Source organism: Miniopterus natalensis, chromosome 5 (assembly GCF_054644295.1).
Source record: "Miniopterus natalensis isolate mMinNat1 chromosome 5, mMinNat1.hap1, whole genome shotgun sequence".
NCBI classification, from domain to species: domain Eukaryota; kingdom Metazoa; phylum Chordata; class Mammalia; order Chiroptera; family Miniopteridae; genus Miniopterus; species Miniopterus natalensis.
In genome coordinates this window covers 21,291,435-21,303,594 of record NC_142085.1, presented here as the reverse complement: position 1 = coordinate 21,303,594, position 12,160 = coordinate 21,291,435, and the positions used below count along the sequence as shown (strand labels likewise).

Genomic DNA, 12,160 nt, shown 5'->3' with positions numbered 1-12,160 from the left:
AATGGAGGAATTATTTTGGGATGATAGTCCTTCCAGACCTACAATCGCCGTGAGTCCCTGGAAGCTAGCCTTAAACTCCACAATCCACAAATGCTCATTGCGGGGCCCATGTAAAGGCAATGAGACTATTTATTAGCTTTGCCCTCGATCCCATGGGAAGAGCAACTAAGGATGAGCATGTCCTGTGTGTGTATTGTCACGAAGACTTCGCAAAAGGGCGCTGACGTTTGAATCCTAACAAGCCTCGAGCAGTGAACAGTAGCTCTTCCTAAAGTAACAAGCCATGGACTAGTCACACACCAGGCAAACTCGATATACCTCCACCTGCTATTACGTCTTCTGTCGGAAAGAATTCATTACCAAGCCTGTTGCTCTTTCCCGCTGTTCCCTGGAAATGCAATTGCATAGGCTCAGTGTTGAAAAAGGGGAAATAGCACCAAGTGATAGCATTTTGTTCTCATACCTTTGGTTGGTTTGTCTGGACTGGAAAGAAAAGAGTTTATAGAATAATCTTATAACTGAATGAATGACTAAATGGACACCTTATCGAAATTACAAGAGACACAGTCGATAATTATTCCAGAAAAGAGGGACGAGCCAAGATGGAATGTCATTCTAACTTTGAACAGTTAAGTAGTGGCAGAGGGTTCATCAGGACTGTAAATAAAAACATATACTAGAGGATGCAAGTAAGCTCAAGAAGCCTGTCCAGGACTCCTAGCAGCCTGGAGGGCCAATCCACAGTGACAAACAAGGTCACAAATGTATACCTTCTTTCTAAGCCTCAGTTATACTTTAGTTAAATTCAGAGTAGTTCAGCAGTGCGACTGTCCCTGATCCACGCCACAAACGCAAACTCAAGGGGAACACACATGGTGGGGTTACAAAACCAGAAGATCTGGGTTCTCATCCTTGGTGCTCCCAATTTTGTGAGCCTGTGCAGAGCAGTTAATCTCACTGGACCTTGGTCTTCTCATCCGAAAATAATGATAATTAAATTTACCAAGCACCAAATTTGTGCTGGGCACCATGTTAAGTGCTTTACAAACGTTCTTCTTTTAACTCTCACATCTACCTTATGAAGCGGGTACTGATCTCAGAGACGTTATGTATGTTTCCCTATAGCATGTAGCTAACCATGGTGGAATTGAGTTGAAACAAGATTATTTGACTCAAGAAGCACATTCTTAGTGGCTACGACCTGGTGACTTTATGCTACTCAATCTGCTATTTTCCTCCAGAACTAAAGCTTTATGATTCTGTGTAAATCTGGTTATTAAATAATGTTGTTCAGAAAGGAAGAAGGTAGAAGACAGGTATTAATCTTTATTAAGTGCTTCTGTGCCTCATGGTACTGAGTGTTTAATCTACATGAATGTGTTTATTCCTACAAAAGACACATAATGCAGATGTTAAAGGCAGAGATGGGTGCTGGACTGTCCAAGATTTGTCCTTTTAATTTTCAAGATTTGTTATTGATTTTTAGAGAGACAGGAAGGGAGAGGGAGAGAGAGAAACATCAAAGTGGGAGCGAAACATCGATTGGCTGCCTCCTGCACGTCCCCTACCCAGGATCGGGCCCACAGCCTGGGCATGTGCCCTGACTAGGAATCAAACCGGCAACCTTTCCGTGCACGGGATGATTCCCAACTAACTGAGCCACACCAGCCAGGGCAAAGGTAACTGTCCATTCCTTACATACTATTCAGAGAGTTGTTGCTGAGAAGACTGCCCAGCTAGAGGCCACATTTTCCAGTATGCCCCACACCCACCTCTGGAATTAGGCAGGGCCATGTGACTAGTTCTTAAGGAATGTGAACAGGAGTAACATGGGTCACTTCCTGGCCAGGTGGAGAAGAAGGTGTGTACTTTCACCACCATGCTTTTCCTCACGTGAGCTGGAAGGACTCTGGGTTCCTGAAAGAGACCCAGGAGAAGGAAGGCCCCCGACAAGGGACATCCAGTCAGACTGTGATGAGCGAGAAATAAGGGTCTATTGTGTTAAGTGACTAAAAATATGAGAATCAACTATTATAACAGCTTGCATTATCCTAACCATAACAGATATTGTAGTCCTTATTTAGAAATTAAGAAACTGAAACTCGCTCGGGATAAGTAACTAGCTCAAAGTCAGACAAAATTTCAAAAGTGATATTATTGGGGGTGGGGAGTGTTACTAAAACAAGGGATAATAAATTTTGCAAGTGGTACAACTAGCTCACAAGAGGTAAGAAGTGCAAGGCAGGACCTGGGAGCTTACACTTTTTGAAACTAAGGAAGGAAGGAACAGTGACAAAGCATTTAAACTTGAAGAGAGTGAATGGAGATGATACATGATATTTGTAATTGGTCTCCCCCTCCTCTTTTTTTTTTTTTTTTTTGCTGATATATATTTCACCCCTCACTGCCCCACACTGTTTTTTTAAAAAAATATATGAACAGAATTTGACCACTTGTCATGACAAACTGCAAGCCATGTGTTTAAAGACTTAAACTGTGCTTTCAAAACTCCTGGTGTTGCCTGAGAACGCTCTATGAACTTTTGCTAATTCACCAGAACTGTCCAGGAAAGTACCCCACTCTCAAATAAACAAAACTTCCCTCCAGCAACACTCCTTTCAAGTGAGGTGGGCAGGAATGACTACAGAATTGATTCCTTCCACTTTGCAAAGATTTTTCTGGAGTCAAATACAGGGTGGAAGCTATAGAAATTGCCAATTCATAAATAACAAATATATAGCAAGAGTATTAGAACTAGAACAATAATATTGGTCAAATTCTTTCAACGTTTTCCAAAGAGATATATTTTTCCACTTTAGAGGAGTCCGGGGTTATCCCAAGATCTCAGGAAGATCAATGCTTTGGGTTGAACAACTCTAATCCACTGAATTTCCAGAGAGGGACATCTCTCGGATGTTATAAATACAAGGATGGGCAAAGAAAAACTCATAGTCATGTGAACAACAAAGGGAAATGAAAAGAACTGCAAGCTTATGATAAGGTGGGGTACAAAAAATAGTACTAATCATTAGTCATATATTTAAACCCCATTAAATGAAGACATGTGTGTACAAAAGGGATATGATCTGATATTACATTCAGGAGACTCTAGGTTCAAATACTCATATCTAATTCTAGGTCAAATATACCTATGTTATGTGAACAAAAATATTCCCCACTCTAAATATGGGCCTTAATTTGTCAGGTTGAAAAAAAGCAGCCAATCTTGAGTTCTTCATACCATTGGTTACTAGGTGCAATGGTATTTGTAACAAATGTTGGAAATTATTTAGATATATTATAAATTGACACTAAGTTGCCCTCTCTTATAAATCCCTAAAATAATGACTCTAATATGTTGATTTGAGGACAATGCTAGGGGGGAGCTATTAGTCGAGTGACTCAATTTAAAAGAAACACAGGGGGAAAGATTATAAAGTAATAAAAATAAAAATGATTAAAACCCTAGGCAGGCATGGAAATCTAGGGATATTATGATGAAACTATTGTTATGTTAGTGACAAGGGTAGTTTTTGAAAAATATATGTTCATTTGCTAGCTTTATTACCATCATAAGATATCTGACTGTTCAATGACTGGATCTTTACAAAGGTTAAATTCTCTGTGCATGGAGAGCAGGCATAATCCCCATGCACTACTCTTTCTATGGGATTCCTATAAAAATTGCAAAAATGACAAAAAGGTATTTAAATCTTCTCCAGAAAGGGGCAGAGACAAGTACTATAAAGTCATAGAAGGTTGACCTTCATGAGATTTATTTCTAAGTCTGGTCTATGAGGGAAAAGAAAATCAGATATTATCTATTCTTATGCTCAATAGTGTACCAAAATGAGGAAGGAAGTGTTTTTGAATCCCAGCAAGGTACTGGGCCATCACGATGTTTGAGAAAGAACCGGTCTACTTTTTATGAGTTTCAATCAACAGTTTTAAGAGACATTTAAGAGAAGCTAATATAAGTATTGGTGATTAAAATGCACAGATGAGTTAATGTAGGAAAATCCGGGGGGAAAGGGAGAAATATCAATTTTTTAAATGGTAGAAAAAATAAGTGTTCTTTCCCACAAAACCATAGATTTATAAGAAAGGTGGTGGACCATTTTTGAAGACTAGAAATCTAGTTTAGAATTTCTGACAAAAATTAATCTAAAATGTTGCTAGCTTTTGCAAAAATGTTTGATTGAAAAGGAAAAGGCATGGTTAATTCAAAGTCTTATAATCACACCAACTGGTCAACATGCTGAAGTTTTAATTCACCACCTAAAACTGCACAAGCAAAACAAACCTGAGACAATGGAATCAGATCCATGTTAGCACAGAGAGGATCAGGGTCACAGAAATACCGAAGAGAAGCACCAACTGTTTCAGTATCCCAGGAGGCTGGTAAATCAGAGTTGGGTCACCATTGTTCTGTGTACACCTGTCATCACCTACAGGATTCCAAGGACTCAGAGCCTAACAGAGTACATGGCACCTTGCTGGCTGGAAAAGAACCATCAGTTGTCACTACTAGCCCAACTGCAATGTGGGAATATAAATAAATAGAAGAGTCCTAAACAATGCAACTGCTCTTCTTGGCATCCTGGGGTTTACAATCAGGATTTTTTAAAAATGCAAAAATATGGAATAGAATAAAAAGATAAGAAAACATGGCACATAGTGATGAAACTTAAAACGTGTGTGTGTGTTTAAGACAGCATGGGTTTGAGGATCATAATGGAATATGTGGGCAGTCGAGGGATGGGAAAGGTCCCTTTGCCCCTAAATCTCTTTTCTTCAGTTCAACCAAAGTGTCTGGAATTCAACAATAAAAGATATATCTTCTCTACATCATGAATATTTGGGGGACTTCAACAGCATCTAATTAAATTAAGTCGCATCTGGGAAGAATAAAATCTTAAGTTTCATAAGTGAAGGCTGATGTGACTCCTGTGTAAGCAGAGGCCAAATGAATAGAACAGAAGTTAGGCACTCTTGAGGTAGGAGAGGCAGCTGAAAGGGTAAATGGCAAGATCACGAGGTCGTCCTAGGATTCCACCTATTTAAACTGCATCCTCTCTGTTAGCATCAATCAATGAGTCCCACACAGGACAGTCCAGTGCTTTTAACTACCATAACAATCCATAAGAATTGTGAATATGCCCTTTTATGGCTCATCAGCTTGTACTGGCCAGTGCATTCACAGGCACCGAGGAAAAAAGTCCTTCTTAGGGCCTTTACTTTGCACATCGGTACAAATTTCATGAGAATTCATAATCCATCCATCCTACTTAGTAGAAGGGATCTCAGGGAACATTTAGATCAGTGATCATTAAACCTCATTATATATCAGAATCACTGGGGTTGTTTTAAAAAAATACAAATGGCTGGGCCATACCTTCAGAGAATGGTTTCAGTTGATTACGGGATGGGGTCAGGCATTTTAAATAAACCTCTCAGTTGTTTCTACTGTGGACTTGGGTGTAAGAACCAATCAAGTCCCACCATCCACGTGATTCTTGAATCACCCATACAATTCTTGTTATATCCTGAACAAGTGTTGTGTTCTATACTGTTGTGTTCTATTGCTAAATAGCTATAATTTTAATGATGTTCTTACTTAAATTGAGCGTCAATCTGTCTCCTTTTAGAATCAACCCATTAATCATTTTTTCTACTTTGCCTTTCCCCCCCTAGACCCTCCCCATGTGGATGGATGACTGGTCACCTCCCTCTAAGTCAGCTTTCAGTGTCAGCACACACAAGCAAACACAGCACAGCCACAGAAGACAGTAACAGTAATACTTATGAAATGTTAGTGGCCAATAATATTATTGTTGTGGTTGTTATTATTTACAATTAGAGAACAAAGCAAAGATCATTGTTAACAGCGAAATCACCAAAGCAATTTTGACAAGACAAATGTCAAGAACACACTACTTCACCAAGTGGCGAGTGGTGTGTATTGATAATCTGGAAAAATGCCAGATGTTTGTTCCTGTGTGTCCCTTTTCACCTCCTACAGCACCTTACAGACAAGCGAGCAACCAATGCAAGAAAGGTGTCATGGGAGTGGTTAAGTGGGTCTTGGCAATAAGCTTCTTCGTTCATATTTAGAACAACAGCATTCTGCGTTATGGAAGAACTCTCCTTTGACATTCATAAGCTCCCCAACAAAGTTAAAAATAAATCTGCAATAATGCCTCTTCTTAAAAGAAGATCGAATGAGAATGTGCCAACTTTAGTCCTCATAGAAGAAACAAAAGAGAGAAAGTAAATGGGGGAAAAATAACTTCTGAGAAATAGCGCCACCTCTGTCTCTACCCCACTGGTTAACCTTAACCTTCTCTGCCCATAAGCCATGGGACTGCGCGGTGCTTTAGGAGATGTCTGCCAGGATTAAAGCAATGTGTTCTCAGGCTCGGAATCATGCCGAGACGCCCACGACCTCTTTATAAAGAATTATTATTTATCCTGTAAATCATGTTGCACTGAATCACAATGATTTAAGTCAAATTGATCTGAACTCTAAAATAAACAATAATAAAAATGACAATAGTACATCTGATGTTCGATGCTGGTTTTTAGGGTATGCTTGTTAAAGTACCTCAACCTTCCATTGCTGCATTCTTCCCTGTTATCGCTGAGATCAGTAAGTTAAATAATGTCATGAATTATCTGATCTTTATGTATACTTTAGTAATTGTTAAGATTAATTGGAAACTTCACCTGTAACTGTTAACTACTTAATAGTATAGATCAGCAGTTTTCAACCAGTGTGCCTCAAGAATTTTTAAAACATGCAATACCTGAGTATTTAGTCAAGGGCACTGACCTCTTTTCCCTTAGGCTGTCAAATAAAAGAATGCCAACAGCCAACACAATTGCGGTCCAATGTGAATGAATAAAAATTACACCTATTTTTTTTGTCAGATAGGCAAAAATATATTTTTTTGGTGTTCCACAGAATTTTAATAATTAGTTTCTGTGTGCCATGAGATGAAAGAGGTTGAGAATCACTGGTATAGACAAAAATGAAGCAGCAGCCTCTAACAATCCTGAGTTTCAGAGCTGCTAAGCTTTCATCGTTACCTTGCAGAGCTGAGAAGCCATACCTTCAACTAAGGAGGTGAGGAGGGTGACATTGGCTGCTTTCCGTCTTCCTGCGGGCAAGTTCAGGCCAAGCCTGTCCAGCTTCTCTCTCAGGCAGCGGCCCCCATTCTTGGATTTTGCTCTGTCCAACAACAAATGAAAACTAGGTTTTGACAGTTCACATTCTGAGGAAAAAGATGAGAAGCCTTGACCACTTGGGGAATTCAACATCAGACAGGAGATGTAAGGGCTCAGGGTTGAGAAGGCTGGTGTCGGTACAGTTAGGAGGAGCACCGTGTCGGAAAACAGCTTCAGCTTACCTTCTCAGAATGCCTCCCAGGAGTGAAGCATTGAGGCATTCGGGTGGCGAGAGACGCCTCTTCACCTCCGCAATGGTCACCTTGTATTTGGAAGTAGAGCTGAGAAGGGACAAACGGCCAGGGACAGAGCAAAACAAGTCTGTGGGATTGACCACACAGGTGCCACCTTTGGAGGAAAAAGCATATTGTGTATTAGTGGCAGTGAGAGAAGGTAACTGCGTGCAGGACAGTTCACACCGAGGCACTCCTCAGAATTTGGGGGTACATGGGACACCTTCCTCATGCACACAGCAGCCGAATCAGCTCAGAAAGCTGCTCTGAAGATGACACTCAAGGTTTTGTCTCAGATATCTACAGGAAATGTTTATGATAGACTATCTTAACTTCAGTGAAAATTCGCATCCTGTGGCATGCTGGCTGAGCCATCAGTGTTAATTTTGACATCACCCACACCAAGAAACTCTTCAATTAGTTAAAACCTCCAAACTCCACCAGTTAACCATGCAAAGGGTAGGCATTATTTATCCATGGCTGTGTGTGTGTGTGTGTGCATGTGCATGCACTCACACACATAGATGGATTTTTTAATTTCATGACTTAATGTACAGGCAAAAATTTTGAAAACTCTTCTCCAAAACATTTGAGAGCCACCACTCATTTCCTGCGTACATCTACAGTCACTCGGTCCCCAGTCACCACCAAAAATCATTTGCCCAGCCTTAGCCGATTTTGCTCAGTGGTTAGGCCATCAGCCCATGGACTAAAGGGTCCTGGGTTAGATTCCAGCCATGAGCAAGTACCTCGGTTGCAGGCTCGATCCCTGGCCCTAGTCCGGGGGCGTGCAGGAAGCAACCAATCGATGTGTCTCTGTCACATCAATGTTTCTCTCTGTCTCTCTCTCCCTTCCACTCTCTCTGAAAAGCAATGGAAAAAATATCCTCAGGCCAGGATTAAAAAAATAAACAAATCATTTGCCCACTTCCAGAAACTTTCAACCAATATGGGTGGATGATAGGTCCAATCCCTCTACCTTCTGTCCGCCCTCAGGATCAGCACACACAGTAAACACAGCACATCACTTAGAATATAGTAACACATTAAATGTCAGTGGCCAATAATATTATTGTTGCAGTTGTTATCATTATTACTATTAGGGAACAAGAAAAAGATAGCTGCTAATAGCAAAATCACCAAAGCAATTTTGCTCCTAGTGCAAAAACCTTCCATCTCCAAGGTCCAGAAAGCCCTTGGAGCTCTGCTCTCCTCCAAGAACAACAGAGTACATGCCCTAACCTCAGGCAGCTGAAGTAGACCTGAGGACCAAGATAATCATTGTTGGGGACAGTCTCCTGCTGCTCAGCCCAACCTTACTGCAAAATTCCTGAGCCAATGAGCACACTGCTACATGGTGGCTATGTGGCCCAGGGATCCAAAGCTGCCCCAAGCACTCCCCTCCCCAATCCATTGAGTAAACTGAGGAAAGCTTTGGAGACTAGGTGGTGAGGTCAAATTCAAAGTTTGCTTTTCTGAGCATACACTTGATTTCTTCAGTTATGGGCTATCTTAGATAAAGTTCTACAAGGGAAAAAAGAGTAGGTGGAGGAAGAAAAATGGTCAGGAGAGTGCTGTCTGAAATCTTTTTACTCAAAAGGTGGTCCTCAACTGGCGCCTTCAGGAGCTTGTCAGAAATGCAGAATCTCAGGCCCAATCCCTGACCTTCTGAGCCTGAATTTTCATTTTAAAGGACCCTCAGGTGGTTCACGTGTGCATTAAATTTGAGAAGCACTGGCCTAGGACTCACCACTGGCCTCCCACATAGCTCCTGCCCTCCTTTGCTAAGCAGCTCAGATGGAATGTTATATAGGTAGAGTCTCTGGTATTCAGATTCTGGGCACAGTGGCAAAGGTACGTGAAAGGATGTTTAAAAAGGCCAAAGGGTCCTGGGTCTGGGTGGAGAGAACAGGCTAACCTTGCCCTATTCTTAAAGTGTTTCTATCCCGGTACTTTCTGGAATTCCTCCTGGCCGGCTTACAGTTTCCCCCGAAAGGTGCCAATGTCTTTCTCCCTGGGCGTTCTGCAGCTGGTGATCACTCTGTATGTCCCCCAGAGACACAAAAGAATATATTGAGAACATCAGTCAAACCAGCCCCTCCAAGCTGGGAGACGGATCCTGTACGTTAGGTTAAATTGCCAGTGCAAGTGCCTTGAAACCTGCCCTCAGATAAAATCTGAGGGAGCATAATCTCAATTGTCAAACTGAAATCTTTTTTTCTTTTTTTTTTATATTAAACTTGTGGCCAACACCGTGGAAAGCCATGCAACTGTCTTCCTCCAGAGCTGGAAACACAAATTACCTGTGCTTCCCCACATGGCATTCTAAGAGACAATTTAAAAATAAATAATAATACAATAGTACCCCCTTATGCACAGTGGATATGTTCTGAGACCCTCAGTGGAAGTCTGAAACCACAGATAGCACTGAACTCAGTATTTACTGTTTTTCCCTATGCATACACACAATTTGCTGCTGTTTTTTGACATATCCAAATTGCCAGCATCACTAACCACTCTTGCACTTTGGAGCCATTATTCGGGACAAGAAGGCTTACTTGAACACAAGCACTGGGTACTGTGACAGTTGATCTGATAACCTAGACGGCTACTAAGTGACTAATGGGCAGATAGCCTATGTTGTGCGGATACACTGGGTGAAGGGGCGATTCATGTCCAGGGCAGGACTGAGTGGGACGGCCCAGGATTTCATCACACTACTCAGAATGGTGTGCAATTAAAATTTATGAACTGTTTATTTATGAAATTTTTCATTTAATGTTTTCAGACTGCAGTAGACCTCTGGTAACTGAAACCATGGAAAGTAAAATCAAGGATAAGAAGGGACTATAATAATCATGAAGAAGATGGTGATGATGAAAATGACGTTTTCCCAGATTTCTGAGCTCAAAAACACTATACTTTTGTTTATGCTCTCACTTGGTCCCTGCAGATGCAAAATGCATTTAAAAAAATAAACTCAAAAGTGACTTCTCAAAAGTTGAGATGAACAGGAAAGCAAGCTAGATATCAGTGAAGCTGGGTTTTATGTCATATTGTGAGAATCGCGAACCTGAGAACTTTAGAATTTAGGTCACTGTGAGGTCATCTGAAGCAAAAATATTAGCAAAAGAAATAATATTGTCTGTAATCAAAATTCACACAGCCCTCTACTGAAAATGGGCCTCCACCCACGGTCACTATGAATCATAAGCAAAAGTATATTCTTACATAAAGCTCCTTCTCTTGCACACTAGCCAGTACACAAGGACGCTCACCCAGTGGGTCTCCAGTTCAATTATACATGAAAGAAGAGGGTCTGTGCATGCATTGTTTACCTGATTGCTAAAAGAAATGACACAAGATGAGACCTTTCCTATCTTTACTAATCTACAGTGGGTTAAAACCTAATTTAGAGAGATGCAAATATTATAATTTTTGTAAAAGGAGTTAAATCAGGCTTTCTCCCTTTGGAAGCAGCGCCCTTTGGGAAAGGAACAACCCCGTGTTCTGAAAACCAGCTGTTCCCAGGGAAGTCACTGGTCAGCTACCTAGCTGAGTGCTAACTCTCTGGGCCCTGGGTCTTTCTCTCCTGCATCCAGGTTGGGCTTCTGGCTTATGCTCAAATAAGCATTTATTAGGTACGTTACACCAGCTGCATATTAAAAGTATGCTTGATGCGCACACAAAGTGCCTGGGGGATTTATTTTGTATTCAGATTAGCCATCAACTCTAGAGTCTTTTATTTTTTATGTCATAGCATCTTTAAAGGGAATTTCTGTTGCTTTGATACTTGGCATTGCTGCAGCCTTGGGGAACTCTCTTGTCCTGGCTAAAGATTTGGCAACTTGTAAAGTTTGCAGCGGCATGGGGAACCGGATATTTTTCTTCCCAGTGTTTTTTTGTTTCTTTGGTTTAGTTTTGTTTTTTTTTAGAGAAGAATTAAAAAGTAATAGGTCAGCGTAACCAGAGTTTTTCATTTGGAATGCAGGTTCCAGGGAGGTGGGAATTCTTTAAGGGGGCCCAGACACCTGACGGCCATGGTGAGACTTCAAAGAAGGAAAGTCATGAAAGAGTGGGCCATGCCAAGCCATTTACAGCATCCATCTCCAATGTTGCTAGTTGAAATTCCTCACGGTGCCTGGGTTACGTGTCAGCTCTTACTAAAATTATGTAATATTCATTCTAGATCCAGCACGCCTGTTAGGGGTGTCTCTGGTGCCACAGCCAGGGTCCACACACAGAACTTCTCTAGAGTACATCTCTTTTCCATTCATAGTGCCCAGAAGCACTATGTGATGAAGATCGTTATTTTTAAAATTGAAACCTGGAGATAGGGCTTCCTATTTCCAGTGCTGCTGTGAACTTAGATGTGTAGCTACAGTAATAGCCTAAGAAATCAGGGACTATCTGCTCAAGGTCACTTGTCTAGGACATGGTTATTATAAAAGGGATTAACTTCTCCATCCTTATAGGAAAATGTCAGCCAAGGGCTTACTGTGTGAGTATGGCAAAACCATGCACAAAATCTATAGATGCAGATCCTCCAGGTGCCAGACCCTGTTAGATCCCAGGCCTCCAGAAGAAGCAGGGGGCTGAGGCTGCGCCCTACATGGCCCGGCTGGAAACGTCTGGCCCTGTGTCTGCAGGCCCGGTGTGGGGGAGGGGAAAGAGGCCTGGGCTGCAAGGAAAAGGCCGGC

General features: G+C 41.4%; 1 protein-coding gene across 2 annotated transcripts in view; it reads right to left on the bottom strand.

The window, feature by feature from the left end:
- The window catches only part of TFAP2D (transcription factor AP-2 delta), a 54,334-nt gene that overhangs the window by 31,194 nt on the left and 10,980 nt on the right, over nucleotides 1-12,160 (bottom strand). For both annotated transcript variants that reach the window (XM_016212707.2, XM_087817134.1), the window contains 2 exons: nucleotides 7,410-7,575; nucleotides 7,113-7,231 (listed from right to left, as the gene is read on the bottom strand). In XM_016212707.2, the coding sequence (XP_016068193.1) occupies nucleotides 7,113-7,231; nucleotides 7,410-7,575 (285 nt within the window). The remainder of the gene's footprint in view (nucleotides 1-7,112; nucleotides 7,232-7,409; nucleotides 7,576-12,160) is intronic.